At 44.6% G+C, this 22242-nt stretch overlaps 1 protein-coding gene across 1 annotated transcript; it reads right to left on the bottom strand.

Moving 5' to 3' along the window:
* Positions 1–1184: 1184 nt before the first annotated feature.
* Positions 1185–22197, bottom strand: LOC105817802 (zinc finger protein 134-like). Its single transcript, XM_012653593.1, is given in 5 exon segments — positions 1185–2688; positions 2690–2762; positions 16810–17997; positions 19272–19398; positions 22165–22197. Coding segments are annotated over 5 exon segments (2427 nt in total). The 3' UTR covers positions 1185–1682.
* Positions 22198–22242: the final 45 nt, after the last annotated feature.

Raw genomic sequence — 22242 nt, 5'->3', positions numbered from 1 at the left:
TCAGGGGAAGGAGGGCTTTAGAAAGGGCTGAGAAAGGGGTTATGAAGGGGCATGAGGTTAACTTTGGGGGTGATAGATGTGTCCAACGTCATTGCTAGGGTGATGGTTTCGTAGGTATATAGATATATCAAGACATCAAGACTTACCAAATGGTACACTTTAAGTATGCGCAATATATTGCCTATTGATTATACCTTGAAAAATCTATAAAAAATTATTCCATTTAAAAATCTGTGTCTTCCACTTCTATTGGAAAACTAGGTGACTGGACATCACTAGCAAGTCTACCACCTCACTCCAAATGCCTTGGGATGACCACCTTTTCCGTAGTAGCAAACTGGCAAGCAGTGAAGGTCATTTCCAACAGAGTTACCAGGGACTCTGGCTGTTCACAAAAGCTATATCCTTGGAACCACAGTATCTCTTACTCTCAGGGTTACTGCCTGTGTGGCAAAGACATTAGGTAGAGAACTCTGGGAGGCACAGTAGTCTAAGAAAACTGCATCCTTTGCTGCACCAGTGACCTTGGACATAAGAGTGACACAGCCCTGGAAATCTTGAGAATTTCTGTACATCTGATCCCATACAGCCAGTGACCAAAATGTCTGTGAATGTGTCTTCACAATGGGCATCTCCCCTCTAGTTTGCTGCAGTCTCCCCCAATCCCAATTATTCATACCCAGTGTTTCCCTATCAAGTTAATTTCCCTCCTGGATGCATTAGGTTTTACCCTAGTGGTGACCGGTGTACCAGTTTCTGACCTTCAGGAAATACAGTCACTCAGCAGGTCCTGAGGAACAGCTTTCCCTTAGTGTTAGGAATACGGGACATATACTGGAAACAAGACACCCAATCCATGCTGCTTCTAAATGCACTGTAGGTTGTCACAACAGCTGCACCCTTAAGGTGATGTGTGGGCCCTTAAATAACTGAAATCCAGACAAATGAAGCCCACAAAGATCTGAATTCTTATTTAATAAGCTCTTGTCAGCAATGGAATTTAACACAAAAACTGGACTGAGAAGTGTTCTCCACCAACCCACTGTCCCGTTTGAGGCACATAAAGTTGGATGCCCCCACAAAGGCTGTTTTGTTTACCAATTCAGTTTGGCAGAGCCTGTTTTCAATCCACTCTGGACAGTGAAAAGAATCCCCAAGATTAAAGGTGGCTTAAACTATAAGGCCTTTATTATCACAAACAGAGCAACAGGAGGGAAGTACTTTCCCAGGCTGGGTGACATGGAGGCTGGAAAAATTCATCACAAGTATCACATGAGACCAACAATGTCCATAAAGAAAGTAAATCTTCTCTATGAGCTACTAGCAGAATATAGCTCAGGTCCTCTTGGCTAAAGATGGGTCATGTCCACACCTATACCAGACAGAGAGAAGGGCATGAAGACCCCTGGTAAATTCAAGAGTCTCACGATTCAAAGTACAAGTACAAAGTCCCGCCTTCTGTGAGAATGTTAGGGTGACTAAGCTGGTAGAGTTAAAATGGTTTCAGCCACAGACATTGACAGTGACATAACTCTGGCAAGGAACCTGAGAAGGTCAGAAAGTGCAACATAGTCCCTGGAAGCTTCCTATGTACCTGGCACTCAAAAGGTATCTCCCTCATGTGAATGTTCAGATATCTGAGGTTCAACATCTGACTGATGAGTCTTGTGTTGAAAGTACTCCTATAGCCTGCCTGCAGTATGAACTTTCTGGTGTCGATTGAGGTGGGAGCTTAAGCTGTAGGCTTTCCCACATTCACTGCACTCATATGGCCTTTCTCCAGTGTGAACTTTCTGGTGCCGAACAAGGTGGGAGGTTCTGATGAAGTCTTTTCCACATTTGCTGCACACAAAAGGCCTTTCACCGGTGTGAACCCTTTGGTGTGCAATAAAGTCAGAACTTCGACTAAAGAATTTCCCACATTCAGTGCATTCAAAAGGCTTTGTCTCAGTGTGAATTCTCTGGTGTTTAATAAGGGTGTATTTGTGGCCAAAGGACTTCCCACAATCACTGCAATCATAAGGATTTTCTCCAGTGTGAATGCTCTCATGCTGAACGAGTGTGGATTTGTGTCTGAAGACTTTCCCACAATCACTGCACTTATAAGGCCTTGCTCCGTTGTGAACTCTCTGGTGTACAATTAGGTTGGAGTGATGGCTAAAGTATTTCCCACACTCACTGCATTTGTAAGGCATTTCTCCAGTGTGGACTCTCTTGTGCTGAGTAAGGTTGTCTTTTCGACTGAAGGTTTTTCCACATTCACTGCACTCATAAGGCCTTTCTCCAGTATGGATTCTCTGGTGTTGGACAAGTGTGGCTTTGCGGCTGAAGGCTTTTCCACATTCGCTACACTCATAAGGTTTTTCTCCACTATGGATTCTCTGGTGTTGGACAAGTGTGTCTTTGCGGCTGAAAGCTTTCCCACATTCACTGCACTTGTAATGCATTTGTCCAATGTGAAAGTCCTCTCCACTCTCAGTGCTCTTGGATGTCTTCCTCTTGCTACGAGAAGTTTTTTGCTGATGACTACCCAAACTATCAACGAATTTCTTCTGGTCCTTTTCACACATAAAGGGCTTCTCTGACAAGTGAGGTTCTTCACAAACTGTACCATTCTTCACAAATGAAGCCTTGCCTTCATCCCTTCTTAAGAGTTTCTCTACACTGTAATGCTGCTGGCCCACGTTTGCACTGAACCAGAATTGTCTCCCACATGCCCCACATGTGTGAGGTTTCAGTCCATGGTGTGTTCCATGGTGTTCATCCAGATGCAAAATATCTTTCAAGATGGGGCCACATATGCCACAAGAGTGAGGCGTCTGGGTGGACAAACTTACCTCAGAAGAACTAACATGTGACACTCTAGAAATGCTCTGCTGAGAAGGTGCCTCTTCATCCTCCACCCCACACCAACAACCTGAAGGTAGAAAAATATTGTTGATGTACTTTGGTAAGAGGAGGCAACCCCATCACAAATGTGTATCTACTATACTCAGGACTGAGTCCATGGGTTGTTGACAGAATAGAGCTAGGATGGGGTTGAAGAAAGGGTTGCTGTACAGTACTGGGATCTAAGGATCACAGAATCGACAAAGCCTGATGAGGGACAAAGACACAAGAATGGGGTGTAGTGCAAGAGGAAGAGGCAGGCATGATCTCCAACTTAATCCTCTGCAAATGACTTTCAGCAGGGCCTTGGCTGGCTGGTGACAGGTGAGTGCTACACAGAAATGTGTGTCCAGGTCCAGGAAAATCTGACTAAAAATGAGTAACTCATGTTGAGGAACTATTGAAGGATATCTGCACATCTTATAACACATTACTGTAGTCCAATATTGGCAACCACTGCAGAGGGAGCAGTAGAGAGCCCTTCTAGTAGAGAGTGGGGGAGGACAGCCCTGGATTGGAAGTCAGAATGGAAATGACAAGAGTGTCCAGCCTGGGGAGGAAAAGACATAAATAAGTTATGACCTCTGGCCTGGGCACCAAACAGTGGTGGCACAGGACAGGTTACTGGAACTATGTGAACATATATGACCCTGAGATCACACCATGCCCCAGCTCCCACTCACCATGGCCTGTCCAATTCCCTCCTGCTGTGGCTAGAGTCATGCCCTCTCAGTTGGGCACCCAGAGTTCTCTCCCGTTACAGTTCAGCAACCATAGAGGATCTGGAAGATACAAGTCACAGGGGAAAGATGGGACAGGTGAGTGTGCAAGCACTAGCTCAGAGTCACCCACCTGTGCAAAATCACAAGAAAACAAATATTACAAAATGAACCTTAAAAAATTGGGCCCCCCTTGGCCGGGCGTGGTGGCTCACGCCTGTAATCCTAGCTCTCTGGGAGGCTGAGGCGGGCGGATTGTTTGAGCTCAGGAGTTCGAAACCAGCCTGAGCAAGAGCGAGACCTCGTCTCTACTAAAAATAGAAAGAAATTAATTGGACAACTAAAAATATATAGAAAAAAAAAATTAGCCGGGCATGGTGGCGCATGCCTGTAGTCCCAGCTACTCGGGAGGCTGAGGCAGGAGGATCGCTTGAGCCCAGGAGTTTGAGGTTGCTGTGAGCTAGGATGATGCCACGGCACTCTAGCCCAGGCAACACAGTGAGACTCTGTCTCAAAAAAAAAAAAAAAACAAAAAAAACTGGGCCCCCAGGGGGCCCCACAAGCAGTGACCGTGACCAAAATTCATGACAATGGCAGACCCAAGGAAATGTTAATTAGGAGAAAGGGGTAGGTAGAGCCTGAAGCCCAGAGGTGTCATGAATGTGGACAGTCATCTGGCCAGGGAGAGGCCAACCAGGGTGATATCTACTGAGTTGACCTTAAAACCCCTGATCCCCGACCTTCCTGGCAAAGCTTCAGGGCAGTAGGAGTTGGGGAATGCAAGAAGTAGAGGGGGAAATACATACAGCTGAGCCCAGAGGACCTGTATGAGGCAGCAGGAAAACAGCAGTGCCCATAGGTCCAGCTACGGGAAAGACAGAGAAACTCCTGGGGCAAAAAGGAAAGGCAGAACCCAGCACAGAAGACTGAGATATGTGGGGCCCTCACCAGAAAAAGTGTTAAGTGCAAAGCACAGAAGGCATTACATCGTGATAGAAGAGTCTCTGAGACTCGTCAAGTAGCTCCCACTCCTCCAAGGAGAAGTACACAGACACTTCTCAAAGGTCATATAGTCCTGAATGAGGTGGATAACTGAGCACAAAGCAGCCTCTCTCCCCAGGACTCCTGGGCTACCCCACACACATCCAACTCTGAAGATTATCAGGCCTTGGTGTGATTTTTGTCTATTCTCTCCTCATATTCCATTAATCATTTAGAACAACAACACACAGGAGGACAGATAGACACCATGTATATTGGGGCCTGGCATGCAGGGTCCAACCCTTCTCTTGTCAGCCAGATCCCCTGGGTCCACAGATTATGCCTCATACACAAATCTGGATTCAGCATTTTTTATCAAAGCCTTAGTATCAAAGCCCTGGGCCCATGAATTCACATTCCATCTCCATGTGCATGTCAATCTTTTGGCCACACCTCCTTCACATCACATCTATGCATACGCACAAAATAGGTATCTCCTTGGTCTCCCCACATGCAAATCTGCACACAGCACCCAGAGAATGCTTGGTTAATGTATCCAGGATCACATCTAGCCCTGAACTCAGTTATTAAATCTTCCCATCCTTGCCCTATTGCTTGTGTCAATTCAGCAATCCAGAACCACGTGCAGATCTCAGTTAAACTTGGTCCTTTTCCACTTTGCTATTGTACTGCTGAAAATGCTATTTCCTTATTAGTCGTGGGCTTCTTCTCAACACTTGACTTTTTAAAAGCCCACACCCACTGGGCCCCTACCCCAAAGCACAGTTATTTTGCCGGCTGACCTAGTTTGTCCCTGAGCTAATCCACTAGCTTGATTGAAACTCCTCAGGTCCCACCAAAGGTGGGAGAGTGCACAAAGAGGTGAATAAGGACCAGCTCTGGCCTCATTGTCACCTTGCTTTTATTGCTACAATACTTCAGCATCCATCTCACATCCATGGTCTTCCTGGAACACTCTGCCACCTGCTGGACCCTATTCTTCCCCTCCCTCCCAGAAACACTACCCTCCTTTTTCTTAGCTCTTAAATGCCTCCTACCACCACCTTGCTGTGCCTGCACCTACAGTGTGACCCCTAATGGCACCACCACCATGACATAAAGATGCTCTCTCTAAATTGGATGCTCTACCCTGATCCACATACTGGCTGCCACCTTGTAGATGTCTCCAACCTGAATCCCTTTCCTGAACTCCAGACTTGTGTTTCTAGCTATCCACTTGACACCTCCACTTAGATGTCTTTGGAACATCGCAGATCCCACGTGTCCAAAACTATACTCCTGGTATTACCTAAGAAAGCTACTCCTACCATCAACATCGCTATCTTGGTTGATGACAATCTTTTATCTTCTCAGACCAAACAACGTGGGGTCACCCCTGACTGCTCCCCTTCTCTCTCTCAGCCTCCACATCAAAAAATCGGGTTGGTCCCACTTAAAAAAAAAAAAATGCAGAATGCAACCACATCTCCCACTTCCACAGCCACCACTCTGGTCCAACCTGAACTGCTGCAGGTGGGTCCTCACTGTTCTCCCTCCTTCCTCCTTAACCCTGGTCTTTTCTTCACTGTACAGCCACAGAAAGCTGGTTAAGACAAAAGTCTTCTAGTTCCAAACTTTCGGTGGCTTCCACTTCTCTCAGAATAGAAACCCAGGTTCTCAGGCTTCCATTCCTGCACTGAATCCTGTGCCCTGCTCTCTGATTTCGCCAGACATAACAGTGACTTGAGGTTCCATGAACACTTTCGGTTCAGCCTCAAATGAAGTATCTGCACGTGCTGGTTCCTGTGCCTGGGATACTATTCCATACTTCATCCCATTGCTTCCCAGAAATAGAAATTCTTCCACAGAATTCAGGACATAGGACTTTTGGTGATCCCAGGACCCCCCAAACCAAATGGCAAGAAGGGTAGGTGAAGATTCCCAGGATGCCACCATTCCCCATATTAGGTTGCCAGTATCATGGGGGTGAGTCGGGCTCAATGAGGGCCTGAGATCTTTGCAGGGATCACAAGCTTCTGCCACCATGGCAATGAGGCTGGGATTAGTAGGTTTACACAGTGAGATCTCATGGACTGAACTGTTTCCCTAACCCCTGCTTCGCCCTTTGGTGGGTATGATTTTAGGTTATCTCTTTAACATCAGATAACTCAGGGCTCCGTGCTGCCTCCTACCAGCTGTGTGACCAAGGATAAAAACCTGTATCTCTCTGTTCCCATCTTTATTGTGGGGGTGATAATGGTACCCACCTCATAGGGGTATTTTTTTGTAACAGACATGCTTGTACATGTCAAGTGCCTCTGAAATAGCTATTACTATCCTTGAGTTTAACACTTCTGTAAGTGAACTGATGGGTTTTTGAAAATTTGAGTTTTACCTGCTTTTAAAGAAATGTGGTATTTAAGATTTTCCATTGTAATCAAACACTTTGAGGCCCATCAGTATTTCAGCCAATCTCAAGCACTGGTATAAATTTAACTTACTTTATGTACATGTTTTTGGTTTTTAGTGGCTTACTGATTATGTATACTTGCCAGATGGATACTAGCCTTCTCACCAAACTAGCCTACCTTGTGCATACTCCTCTAAAGGTGACCTGTCAGTGGCCTTTCATTAGAGTTGTTCATCAACTCTTCTTGACAGTTTGGGGAACTGAGGCAAGAGTGCCCTGGGTGGAGATGGGGCTTCTCCACTCATCTGGCTGACCTTTCCTCTGCTCCACAGGCAATGTTCATCATGCTGAGCCCACAGGGTGGCAAATCTATAGTCTCCCACACCTTGGTCTTCATCACAGGCCAGGGCCAGGCTCCCTATACCCTACAGCACTCTCTTCCTGCTAACACCATCCAGCATCCCTCCTTTCTGGAAGGAATCTCAAGGCTGTCCACCCCTTCTTCCCTGGCCTCTGACCATAGCTCTCACATCTGTCACCTCAGGGACCATATAACATCCTTAATATCCCTCTTCCCTAAATCTGATCTGCAGGTTTTAACCTAATGCCTCGCCCCTTGGGATCTCCAGCAGAACTCCAGACTGGCATGTCCAGCTGCCCATGTGATGCCTCCACTGTGAGACATCTTAGATTCACAAAGTCCAAAATCCAATTCCTGATCCCCTGAAAGGTGCTCACTGCTCCAATAGCCCATTTACATTCTTTCAGATGTTCAGGAAAGGGGAAAAAGGAAAAAAAAGGAAAAAGCAACAACAGCTTAGATAACCTATCCCTCACCCGCACAACCATATCTGATGCAGCAAAAAATCTTATTGGCTCTATCTTTAAAAACCTATCCAAAATCCAACGATTTCTCCACCCCAGCCCCTCCTGCCCCTGCTCTGGACCATCCACCACATTCCTAGAGTCTATCGCAGTAGCCTTCTCACAGGTCTCCCCGCCTCTGTCCTCATCATCCCTCCCTCAAGCCAGTTTGTTTCCCCGTCAACGAACATTGGAATATTTTAAAATCCTTTATCAGATCACTTGCACCAACCCTTCAAAACCCTCCATGGCTCCTAGCGTCCTCGCAATGAAAGTACAACCCTTCATTCTACCATTGCAGGCACAACTACCACTCCCACAATCTCCCTGTAGATACATGAGCGTGTTTCCCGATTGCTGCAGGCTCAGTCGCGCCTCCACGCCTTTGCTCCTGCCAGTCCCTCTGCCTGTCACACCCTCCCACACTGGGAGTTAGAAACGGGGGCTCCACTCACGAGCGCACGGCTGCCCTGGACACGGGGGCCTCGGCTGCAGTGATCTGAACAGGCGCTTCTCATGTGGAGCTTTAGCATGTAGAGGTGACAGTCGGGATGCGTCAAAGTCTGGGGAACGCGGCACCCACCTGCCCAGGATCCATCACCGCGGTCGCCGCCATCACAGTCTGGGCCGCGCCGAGCGGTTAGAGGACCAGGTCGGGACCCAGGCCCCGAGGCTGCCCGGTCGTGGAGGCAGGGTCCTCACACGCGCCGCCACCGCTGAGCCTCTTTGCAGTGGGGACAGCGTCTCCTCCCGCACCTCCCCGCTTCCGTCACCTCGGAACCACCGCAACCCTCCCTCTTCTGCTCCGATGTTTCCACCCGACAGCGGACAAAATGTCTACCGCGAGGAAGATGCCGGAAGTCCCGCCCCAACATTTTCCATAGGCACAGAAACGTCCCTAAGAGCGGAGCCGCCGCGCTGGCGCTGAGGTTTCTGGGCAATGTAGTTCCCAGTGTGCAATCGGCCAAGTTCTCGTGTTGACGCCCCACCTGCTGGACAAAGGCCTCATGGGACCGCAAGGGGCGCCGGGAAATGGTGCCCTGAGGCTCCGAAGGCGGGGCGGAGCTTCGCTCCTCTTAAAGGGTGCGCATCCAGATTCCGGAGAGCACAGTCTCCGGGACCACCGAAATGCTTTCTTTCAGATGTCCCCCAAAGCTACAAAACCAAATGGACACCACGTGAAATGTCACTCTGAGTCCACTCATAGTCCACTCATATTTCCCTCAAATTTCAAAATACGCATACCGTCCAGGGAAGATTTAAGTCAGCTTTGTGAGCTTCAGTTGGATCAGAGGAGAGAAAGGTCCCTGGACAGGGTCATGGAGTGGACAAAGAATTTTCTCCAGAAATTGTCTATGGGGGAATGTTGGAGTCTCTGAGGCAAATGGACTAAATTCCCAAATTCCCTTTTAGAAAAAATAGCTACAGGTCTGCCTTTGGTTCATGTTTTTCTGGGCACATCCTAAATTTGATTTAAAGCTCCATTGATTGAGATTTTTGTCATGGTCACTTATATGGGTCAACAACTAGGTAGATTACTTAAAAGGAAAAGAAAAACCTTTTACTATCTGTTATTAAGAACAGACCAAAAAAATCTAAAAAAGCTTTGTCATTTTAACAGAAAGAAAACCAAATTCAAGTTTTGTATCAGTATACTATTGGGTTCATATTTTTTTAAAGCCTTATAAATAAATTCTTTTAATCTTTCCAGCTTGATCACACATAAAATTTCTTTTCCACAAACCTATAATTTTCTATATCCATTTGGGTTCTGTCCTATATTTTCCCTCTTTCTCATTCTGGATCAACCAACTGTATTATGTTTGAATGAAATTATTTTATTTTTCCTTTAACAAAAGCATATCTGTCATATCTCATACCTTTCCTTATAAAAAAAACACATCCTTTCCTTACATACCTTTCATAGTTATTTCCCTTATTATTTTTAGCAGTTTCATTTTCACATCTTAATTATAATCTTTAGCCATTAGTAAACTACTTTTTACAAAGAAAGCTAGGAAGTAGACAGTTGTGAATTGTCTGTCACATATCAGTGTTCTGTAGCAGGCTAGCAAATTCTGTAACAATTTTGTAAGTATATGCTTCTCATGGTACAAATTCTCAGTGTGACAAAAATAACACTTATTAACAGACCCAAATATCTTTAGCTTCTCTACATCATATAAAAATAAAAAGCTAAAAGTATATGAACTTAAATTTAGATTCAATAATTAGTGTTTCAGTAATTTATCTTGGTTAGAAATGATCTAGACATTTAATGAATATCTATTACTTAATTTGACTTAGCAACTTACAAAAAAAATTTGGAAACTGTTTCAGGCAGACATATTATAACTTTAAAGAAAGCCAGCCATCATCTCAAGTTATTTCCCTGTTAACTATTTATATAGCCTATGTATGTTAGGCATATATTAAAAAAGCAAACTATTCATCCAATATAATATTCAGAATGTACAAAGAACTCAAACAACTCAACAGCAAAACAACCAAATAACCCCATTAAAAAGTGGGCAAAGGATCTGAATAGACATTTCTCACAAGAAGGTATATAAATGTCTAACACATATGAAAAAAATGCTCAACATCACTAATTATCAGGGAACTGAAAATGAAAACCACAGTGAGATATCATCTCACCCTAGTTAGAATGGCTACTATAAAAAAGACAAAAAATAGCAAATGCTGGCAAGGATGTGGAGAAAAGAGAACTCATATACTGTGGTGGGAATTTAAATTAGCACAGCTATTATGAAAAACAGTATAGAAGCTTCTTAAAAAACTAAAAATAGAACCTACTATATGATTCAGCAATCCCACTACTGGGTATTCATCCAAAGGATGGGAAATCAGTATAACGGGGTACCTGCACCCCATGTTTATTGCAGCACTCTTCACAATAGCTGAGATGTGGAATCAATGTTAGTGTTCATCAATGGATGAGTGGATAAAGGAAATGCGGTATTTATTCACAATGGAATGCTATTTGGCCATAAAAAAGTAAAATCCTGTCATTTTCAGTAACATGGATGGAACTGGAGGTCATTATATTAAATGAAACAAATCAGAAATAGAAAGACATTTATTGCATGTTTTCACTCATATGTGGGGTCTATAAGAGATGATCTCATGGAGGTAGAGAGTGGAATGGTAGCTACCAGATGCTGGGAAGGGTGTGTGTGTTGCAGGCAGGGAATGAAGAGAGGTTGGTTAATAGGTGCAAACATACAGTTAGACAGAAGGGACAGGTTGCAGTGTTCAATAGCACAGCAGGGTGAATATAGTTAAAAGTATTGTGTATATTTCAACTAGCTAGAAGAGATTTGAAATGTTCGCAACACAAAAAAAGATAAATGTTTGAGGTGAAAAATATCCAAATACTTTGATCTGATCATTACACATTCTGTGTATGTATCAAAATATCACATGTACCTCCAATATGTATAAATATTATGAACCAATTTTTAAAAGTAAATAATTTGAACATGTGAAACACAATTGTGAGATAGGAGATTATATTATGTACAGACATACAGGCCATACTATCCACCTTGATGTTTCCTATATTATTTCTACAAGGACTTTTAATTTCAACCTCTCTGCCTGATCTTCTTTCCCTCAGGTAGCCATACACAATCCCAATCCAAGTCTCTAGCAAAATTTTGCCTTCATAGAGTCCTTTCGTGACCACCCTATTTAAAATAATTTATAATTTCTTTTTCGTTTTTAAGATACAATTTACATGTTGTGAAATTTATAATAGAGAAGAGGTGTCATGTAGTGTCAGAAGATGGAATGAAGCTGAAATGAGATGGCAGAGGTAAGAGTTTTCTTTCAAAAGAGTAGAAATGAGACAATATATGTGTGATAACGGGGAAAACTCTGGAGATAGGATGGAGGAGAGCAAAACTGAAAAACAGCTGGGGAAAATCCCTTTACATGTCAAGGGGAGACAGAATCCAGAGCTGATGTGTTGTGCTGTCTTTTGACTGCAGGACATTTGCTCTACATTAATGAGGGAAGAGAGACTGGGGATTCTTCTGCAGCCACACTTGTCAACTGGGGGCAGGTACAAAATGAGAACATGCATGAAATAAAGTTACTAGCTGAATCATATTAGGTTCTGGGGGCCGTAGACTATGAAGCAGGTCTAGAGAGAAAGGGGAATTTATGAATTAGAATGGGCAGTGAAAATATTTAAAGGTATTGAAGGTAAAACAGGAGGCCTTGACAATCTCAGCCCTACTATGAATTAGTTTTCTAAAAGTAAATAAGGCTAAAAAGGAATTTAAACAATAATTCTTAGAATAAAGTGTCTCATATATGATCAGACAATACTAATAAAACTGACTTTCTAGGTTTCACAGATATAACACATATTTCATTTGCTGAAATTTACTTATAGAGTCAGTTTCCTCTGAAAGAAGTTTGCATCATTTATATTTTTGAAAAAAATGATTTATCTGAAAATTGACTTTAAAAAGGGAGAGGGGACCTGGCATGGTCCACTGAACTCACAGAAAATAAAGATCTCATATGACAGGTGAAGGACTTAATTTGAGAATTCAAGAGAAAAAAAAATCATACCTTGGAGAAGCTATGACATCTGCACTCTCGTGGCTCTTTTTTGTGCCCCATCAGCATCCAGCTACCTCAAGTATGTGATAGTCTTCCTCTCTAGAGACACCAGTCCTGGGGTAAGGAAGAGGAATCCTAAGGGATGACATTCCTCTACACACCACGCTGGCAGGTTGAGCTTGTCCTCAAGGAATTATATTGTCATCTAACAACTTGGCCTCTGTGGTCCCTGCCCCTCAAAAGTGGAGGCAGGGTGGGCTGGGCATGGTGGCTCACACCTGTAATCCCAACACTTTGGGAGGCCAAGGCAGGAGGATCACTTGAGGCCAGGAGTTTGAGACCAGGCTGAACAACATAGTGAGACCCTGTCTTTACAAAAAATAAAAAGTCAATTTTAAAAAAGGTGCAAAAACAAAAAAGAAAATAAGAAAAAGGAAAAAAAGTGCAGGCAGTGTGGGTGCCTGGAGGTGACTGTGAACCCCATGCTCTGTGGCCCCAGTCATAGGGTCTGTCCTTTCAAGGAATTCAGGCATGGCCTTGATCTGAAAGACAAGAGTGTGGAGAACCTGGTTGGATGTTAGGAGACTTGCATTCTAGACTAAGGTCTGACATTCACAAATTGTGTGTCCTTGAATTCCCTTCGCCATGCTTTCTGACTGTTTTTCACTTTGTAAAATGGGAAAGTTTGACTATTGATCCCAGTGGTTCCAAATCCTGGCTGTCCATATAAATCACCCAGAAATTAAATTATTACCCATATATAACACCCAAGAATTTTTAATCACTTTATTGAAATACAATTTACAAACAATAAGAGGCACCTACTTGAAGTGTATGGTTCACTGAGTTTTGACAAATGTGTACACCTGGGTAATCATCACCACGGTCAAGATGTAGAACTTTCCCCCCACCCCCAACCTTTTTTTTTTTTTTTTTTTTTTTGAGACAGAGTCTCACTGTGTTGCCCCGGCTAGAGTGCCGTGGCATCAGCCTAGCTCACAGCAACCTCAAACTCCTGGGCTCAAGCGATCCTCCTGCCTCAGCCTCCCGAGTAGCTGGGACTACAGGCACGCACCACCATGCCCGGCTAATTTTTTCTATATATTTTTTAGTTGTCGAATTAATTTCTTTCTATTTTTGGTAGAGACGGGGTCTCGCTCTTGCTCAGGCTGGTTTCGAACTCCTGAGCTCAAACAATCCGCCCGCCTCGGCCTCCCAGAGAGCTAGGATTACAGGCGTGAGCCACCGCGCCCGGCCCCAACCTTTTCTTGTATGACACGGCTGTCAGCCAACCCTCACAGCTCTAACAACAGACAACCAATGATTTATGTTTATAGAGATTTGTGTTACCGTTATAAAAATTTTATATAAATGGAATCATTTTTCTGGCTTCTTTTACTTTGCATAATTTTTCTTGAGACTCTTGCTTTCTGTTGCATGCATCAGTCCATTCCTTTTTATTGCCGAGTATATTCCATTGTGTAGAGCTTTTCCCCTCCATGTGGTATCAGCATAAGAATGGACAAATGTCAATGGTGTAGAATAGGAAGCTCAGGCAGCCCCAGTCCTCAAAGAGAACTTTTACATGGTTTACGTGGCATCACAACTCAGTGGTGGGTGACCACGATATCTTGTGAGATTCAGTACTGCTTAGTACATAAGTCCTTAGATGTAAAAATGGGGGCTACAGCTATCGTCTCAATGGCAATCACCTCCTGATCTGTTGGCCTTAGTACACCTCAAATTTTCAGCTTCAGAAACTACAAGGAAGTTTGGCTTCAGATGGGAATGATATACCATTTCACTGCTTTTATTTTACTAACAGGTTCCATCAGATTGCAGCAGCAGCTGGGAAAGTAGCACCATCTTTTGAACTGCATTTTGCACTGTGGTTGCAATCTGTTTGTTGCATTTGCTGGGTGTTGCCTGGATTCCAACCTTAAATTGCAGAACTTGAAAGCTGAGCCTTCCCTGAGTTCCAGTCTCAAGAGAGTTAACTGCCTATATTCTGGGACTATGCTACTAGTGCAACCCTTTATAATAACTATGCTTATGAAAGGTACCTCTGAAGGCAGGGAGGTATGACTTCTGTTCAAATGAAGGGATGGGCTTGATTGGTTGAGTGAGCAATGCTGATAAGTGGTAGGACAAACTGAGTTGCTATTTTCCTGTACATTTCAGCCTTCCCTGTTGAGCAGAGGGAGAGTGCTCTTTAGCAGTATTCATGTGCTGTGCACCACACAGGGAGTCAGTGTGAACGTATCCTCCTCAGAGATCATAGCACCCCATAAAACGTGTTGTTCTAGATGTAGACCCGTGTTGTTGGTAGCCCTCATTGAAACAACTGATGCAATGATTTATCTCCAGTCTTGTTGATCTTCCTTCTAAATACCACTTCCCAGTGTACCCTGCTTCATGCCCCAGTATTCAGCTATTACTGTTAACATTGTCACTATTGTATTAGTTGAGACTCTGAAGAAGGAATAAGCATCTCTGCTTTGACCTGCACACGTGCTGGCTCATTCTTCCTCCCCACCTGTCTTGCACATTACCTCAACCCCAACTGATCCTCCTAGTGTTTCTGGGTAAAATGCAAATCATTGAAACGATGGCTGGTAATTCCCAAAGAATCCTCAACCAACCACTGATGAAATTGGCTAGACATGGCCTAATCCCTCCTGTAAAGTATACTCCACACACATCCTGGTCTGACTGCTATTCCACAGTCTTCTCTGTAGACATCTCCACAAGTAGAGACTTCTGCTAAAAGGGCTCTGGCTGATTGCCTTCTCCCAGGCATCCTCATGTGTTTACAGTCCATCATCAAACATATGTTAATCACCATGTTGTGCCAATGTGTGGACCCAGCAGGGACCACGTGACTGTGTGTGGGTGTGGTCCACACCAGACTGTGGGGCACCTTATCGCATGCCTGTCCCACAGGTCTTCATGGAGCATTTCTGCTGTAGTGTCAGTAGCTCTGTTCCATCTCACAGCTTCTTAGTGTTTTGTATATGCCAGTTGTGTGTGTCTCATGTCTGTGACATGTCTTTTTTGTTGTGGATGTGGCACATGTTTCGAGAAGTCTAGGCTGTGTTGTATCAACATTGAATAGCTGTGGCAGTGTTCTCAGTGTGCATCTGGAGTATCTCCAGGTTGAGGTGAAGTGCACAATAAGCCAAATCGAAGATGTGACAAATGCTAATAAACAAATGACACGGCAACTTAAAACAAATAAGAATAAAAATGATAAAGCCATGCTTGCAAATTGTAAAAGAGATTATGTGATACACTAAAAGTCATAGGGATACAGTTTGGATCCTGAATGCAATGAATCCGCCTTGAAAAACAAACACATTTTGAAGCAATTAATCACTGATAACACATTTCATGAAGCTTTGAGATATTTTTGTGTGATAAATTGGAGTTATGAAAAGATGCATATTGGGAAAAATGCATTCTGAATATGCATTAAATAACATATTAACATATTATCTTAAGAATTATAAGTAAAATGACCCAATAACATACCTGAAACAAGAATAGCCATGAAACAATCAGGAATGATGAAGATTGGGGAAATGGTCATGGGGCTTTATAATATATTCCTTTCCATTTGTGCATGTTTGAGAATATCTACTACAAAAGATAGGCTATATCTTTCTATCAAAAAAATTTTTAAAAATAGCCAGGTGTGGTGGGGTGTGCCCATAGTCTTAGCTACTTGGGAGGCTAAGGAAAAAGGATTGCTTCAGCCCAGGAGTTCAAGGGTGCAGTGAGCTATGATCATGCCACTGTACTCTAGCCTGGGCCACAGGGTAAGATTGTGTCTCAAAAAGAAATCTTTTTTCTTTTTGTAGATACAGGGTCTTGCTGTTAGCCAGGCTGGTCTCAAACTCCTGGACTTAAGTGATTCTCCAACCTCAGCTTCCCAAAGTGCTACAGTTACAGGCATGAGCCACTGTGCCCAGTCAGAAAGAAACTTTTGGTTTCAAGAGTTTAAGAATATATCAAAACATCAAATTATACATTTTAAATATGCAGCTTTGTAACAGCCCCAAACTGAAAGCAACCCAAATGCCCATTAACAGATGAATAGATAAAAAATAATGGTATATCCATAAAACAAACTATACTCAGCAATAAAAAGAATGAACTATTCACATAAGCATGTTTGGACAATCTAAGTGCTGAACAAGGCTATCTCTTTGGCTAAGGCTTTCACACATTCACTGAATTCATGATATTATCTGGGTTGCAAAATTTTTGGTGTTGAATTAGACTATTGACTGAATTGGCTGTACTCATGAGGCCTTTATCTGGTGTGAAGTTTATGATGTTGAATGAGGCTGTAGTTTTGGCTAAAGCATTTCCCACATTCACTGCATTCATAAGGTCTTTCTCCAGTATGAACTCTCCGATGCAGAATAAGGCTGAAGCTTTGGCTAAAGCATTTCCCACATTCACTGCATTCATAAGGCCTTGCTCCTGTGTGAACTCTCTGGTGCTGAATGAGGCTGGAGCTTTGTCTAAAAGATTTCCCACATTCCCCACACTTATAAGGCCTTTCTCCAGTGTGAACTCTACGGTGCTGAATAAGGATGGAGCTTTGGCTAAAGGATTTCCCACAATCTTCACATTCATAAGGCCTTGATCCAGTATGAATTCTCTGGTGTTGAACAAGGCTGGAACTCTGTCTAAAGAATTTCCCACATTCAGCACATTCATAAGGTTTTGCTCCAGTGTGAATTCTCTGGTGCCGAACAAGTTTGGATTTATACCCAAAAGCTTTCCCACATTCAGTACATTCATAAGGCCTTTCTCCAGTGTGAATACGCTGGTGCTGAACAAGTTTACATTTGAACCTAAAGGCCTTCCCACATTCGCTGCACTCAAAAGGCCTTTCTCCAGTGTGGACTGTCTTGTGCTGAACAAATGTATGCTTGTAGCTGAAGGTTTTCCCACATTCACAGCACTCATACAGTCCTTCTCCAGTGTGGATTCTCTGATGCTGAACAAGTGTACGTTTGCGGCGGAAGGTTTTCCCACATTCACCACATTTGTGACTTTTTCCACTCTGAAAGGCCTCCTCACACTCAGTAACACTGTGTGGTGGCACTCCTTTAGGAGTGACCTGGTGCCAAAGAAGGCCCACATTGGTCAGGAAGTTGGTCCCAACCTCCCCACAGATGAAGGGCTTCTGTAATGCATGGATTCTGTAGCTCTTCACAAAGGAGGCCCTGTCCATATCTTTGCAGTAAGATTTCTCTCCACTGTGCTCTTCCTGGTGCTCGCGAAGGTTTGCACTGGAACAGAATTGTTTCCCACATGCCACATATGTGTACAATTTCTGCTCATTATGTGTTCCTTGGTGCTCAGCCAGGTACAAAATATCTTGCATGGTAGGGACACATATCTCACAGAGATGAGCCTTCTGGTTTGATGGATCTGGCTTTGGGGTCCTGATTTGTGACATTCTTTCCATAGAATCACACTGAGCCGAAGGTACCTCCTCATTATCCATACCACACCAACAACCTGAAAGCAGAGAAATGCTGGTGAGGTATATGTTGTCTTTGGTGGCAGGAGGCAGTCATATCACAAGTATGTGCCTGACACATCAAAGAACGAGTACATGGAATTGTTTTCAGGATGGAGTTGGAGTCAGGTTAAGTCACCTAGTCACTGCAGTACTGGGATTCTAAAGGTCACAGAAGTCGGGAGTCCTCACAAGATGAAGGATACAAGGAATGGGTATAGCATAAGTGAGTAGAGGAGCACAGGGTTTCCAAACCACTCCTCTGTGAATGACTTTCAGCAGGGCCTTAGTTGCTGCTGACAAGTGAATGCTGTGCAGGAGTCTTTGTCCAAGAACAGAAAAATCCAATTGAAAAGCTGATGTTCAAGGACTATTTAAGGATATGTGTGCATCACCCAATATACTACATGTAGATCAATGTTGGAGAACACTGCAGAGGTGGCAGTGGAAAGGAATGGGTGGCAGGTGGAGTCAGAAAGTTGGTAGGAAAGCCAGGACCTAGAAGTCAGAGTAAAAACAACAAGCTAGCAAAGTATCAAGAAGGGTTAAGAAAAGGCAGAGACAAAGCGTGGCCACTGGCACTAGCATGAAAACACTGGTTTGGTTTGAACAGGTCCTTGGCATGATGCGAACACAGCCCTGATGTCATTCCCCCTCTAGCTGCCTTTCAGCAGGGCCAGGCCCTTTCTGAGCCCATCTTTCCATGGCTAGAGTCATGACCATCCTGTGATACACAAAGGACTCATCCCTGCTAAGTGGCCAGCACTGGCCCAGAACAACTTATCACATGACAGAGCACACACAAGAACACTAAATGTTACCAAAAAAGATCCTCAAATGAGGGTCTCAAAAGAACTGCTCTTGGTGCATGTAAGCAGCACCAGTGTTAGTGACTGCAATTCTAGCACAGGCAGGTATGAAGAACTGCTAGCTAGAGAAAGGGAGCAAAACCTGGGATACAGAGATGCCATGGATCTCAACACAGCCACCCAGCTAGGAAAAGAGCAAGCAAGGAGGGATCCATTAGGCTCCCTGCAAGAGTCCTGACCCTGAATCCTTCTCTATAAGGCTTTGGGGCAGCAGGTGTTGGGGCTGCAGGGGAGAGAAGATGGCAATGCAAACAACCCAGTCCTAGTATGGACAGTACCTACCCAGGAAACTGAGGAAGGAAACAGTAACCACAGCCCACATGTCAAGACAAAGGGGTCCCTGGGGAAGAGCAGAGAGATAAAGAGTCAAGCCCAGGGGACTGGGGTAGGTGTGAGGGCCTTACCCAGTGAGGATATAAGTGCAAAGTTCTCCAGCATCACATTGTGGTACAGGTGTCTCTGAGCCTCATCAAGGAGACCCCATTCCTCCCAGGAGAAGTACACGGCCACATCCTCAAAGGTTACATTACCCTGTCATAATGAGGACAGATGAAACCACAGCCTCTCTCCTAAAGACCCACAATCCATTTCCCCACATATCTACCCCATTCCCATCCTCCTCCCAAACTCCCAACCTTTGAGAAGACACCACACCCTAATGCCACTGGTGCTGTTCTTTCATGGTTCCATTAATCACTGTGCCCAATCCTCAGCAACGAAGGAAGGTGGGCAGACGGATGCCACCTAAGTTCAGGAAGTGGACTGTAGGGCCTCACTCCCTCTGGCCAGGCAGTTCCTCTGGGGTTTTCCCTATCATGCCTTGCAACATAGTAAAATCTGGGTCACTGATCATCCTTAAGCCCACAACCCCAAGGTCCTGGGGACATCAGTTCACACTCCCTCTCCACATGCACATCATTGTTTAGACTGCACATCTCTCATGTCTCTGGACCCCACAATCTCAATCCCACTGCCCTGCCACCTCCCTGCCCCACACTACAGTCATTTCCCTGATTTACCCCATGTTACTCAGCACAAGGCATCCACAGAGTGCTTGGCAAACTCAAATAGGGTCCAGTATTACCTGAGACTTCCCATGGATCCTAATACCAGGGGCAGCCCTAAATGCTGTTTTGAAGGTCTTCCTGCCTATCTCTGAACCTTGCTTCAACATTACCTGTGGAGAACCACCTGTGAGTTTTATTCTTCCCTCTTCTACTTCTGTACTGCATTTGCTGTCCCTGCAGCAGCCATACCCCTCCTTTCTCTATTAAATCCTCATTAAAAGCTCTGCCCCATTGGTCCCTGTATCAAGCATAGTGACTCTCACAAATGATATTTGCCCCAATTTTATCTACTGACCTTAGTTGCAAGAGTGATACACCCCAGACATCATCAAAGCTCACCACAAAATTCTAGTAAATCTGTAGAGCAATGAATAAGCAGCAGCCCTGCCTATGTTGTCTTGTCTCAATTACATCTATGACTCTGTATCATCTCTAATGTTCCCTTGGAAGTCCTCCCACCCACCAGACCATCCTCCCCACACACAGTCCCTTCCTGGCTACTTCTCTCCCACATTTATGTCTGTGATGCCTACCACCTCTAACCAGATGTGCAAGCAAGAAACTCAATCTCATCTCCTTCTTTCTGGCCTGCTAATATTAATAGTACTATGACCATGACCTGAATTCCCCTCCTACGTGTGATCCACAGCTCCATCCCGGGCCACACAGTAGCTACCACTTTTGGATGACTCCATCCTAAACTCATTCTCATATTTCCAGACCTCTGTGTCCAGCTGCCCACTTGATGTCACGATACTTTTGTTCTCCGAAATATGTCAGACTACTCATATACCAAAAGGAAAACTCCCAATATTTCCAATAAAAATCACTCTACTACTAACTAACCCATCTCAGTTGATGGAATTTCCATCCTTCTAGCTGTTAGGACTAAAACTTTAGTGTCATTCCTAACTCCTATCTGTCTCACCTTCAAAGTCAGAAAATCTGGGTAGCCCTTCTTAAAAATGGATCCAAAATATAACCACTTCTCCCACCTCCATGGCCACCACACTGGTTCACACTGTCAACATTCATCTGCACCACTGCAGTAGCCTGCTTCCTGATCATTCTTCCTCTTTCCTCACTCCTAAACTCTGTTATCCACTCTGCAGCCAGCTGATACCTGTTTAGACCTGAGTAAGATCACCTCCTTCCTCTGATCCAAATCTTCCGTTTACTCCATAATAGATGTCCAACTTCTCAGGCAGCAACATTCCTGCCCCCTCCTTTTTGTCCTTAAGATAAACAATGGAGATCTACAGTACCTTTTCCCAGGTCAGACACACTTCCATGCATTTCCACATGCCAGTACCTGGGATAACCTTCCATACCTCTTTCCACTGATGGCCAGAAATGGGAACCCCCTCCATACAACCCTTGGCCTGAACTCACGATGAGCCTAGGGGATTTCTCCCTAGACTTGGGCTTGGAATCTCTTCCAGGTTCCCAAACCCAAGGGCTGTGAGAATGGCATGCAAAGAATTCCAGGCCAGAGATCATATGGGTGGGGTTGGAGACAGTAAGGGTCTGGAACATCCTCTAGTTCCTGTGTATGATCTGTAAGTGCTTCTTCAGTCATGGGGGGCTGTGGACTGAAGCAGGCCATAGAAGGTGAGGACCATGGTGTGTTTCAATGGGCTCAAACTTTCTCTGTACTGCTGCTCAGCTCCGGAGGCCAGGTGACTTGGGCTAAATGACTATGTGCTTCACTCCTCAGTATTGCCTCTTCCCAGATCTACGCCTTGGATGACGTCTCAACCTTCCTATGCCTCACTGTCCTCATTCTCCTCATTCCAATCTGTTCTTCTCCTGAGCAGCTCTTGGAAAACTTTCAAAACTCTTAACTCAGACCTCATCTCTGTCTGGGCACAAGTCTCTATGGCTCCCAAGGCCTTCAGAATGAAGGTACAATTTCACGACCTACCAGTCCAGGTATGACTCTGCCTCACACTCTCTGTTCCTTGCGGAACAAGACAGACCCCTGGTTCCCGATTACTCCCGGCTCAGTTGTACCGCCAAGCCCTTGCACGTGCCGGTCCCTCTGCCTGTCACACTCTCCCACCCCCCACAACACTGAATGTCAAAAATAGGGACCCCCCACCTGCAAGCGTCTCACTATCGTGGACACCGGGGCCAGGGCTGCAGAGACGTGAGCAGGCACCCCTCACTCGGGGCTTTAGGACTTGGGTGAAGGTGAGGACGGGTGAAGCCCGGAGGACGCGGCACTTACCTGTGCCGGGTCCTTCAGTGTGGCCGCCGCCATAGGACTCGGGGCGGAGCAGGGCTGGGAGCGGCGGTCCCTAAGCCG

This window comes from Propithecus coquereli, unplaced genomic scaffold (genome assembly GCF_000956105.1).
Source record: "Propithecus coquereli isolate 6110/MARCELLA unplaced genomic scaffold, Pcoq_1.0 Scaffold425, whole genome shotgun sequence".
Taxonomy (NCBI): domain Eukaryota; kingdom Metazoa; phylum Chordata; class Mammalia; order Primates; family Indriidae; genus Propithecus; species Propithecus coquereli.
The sequence above is the reverse complement of the archived record's forward strand: the minus strand, read 5'-3'. Positions and strand labels throughout refer to the sequence as shown.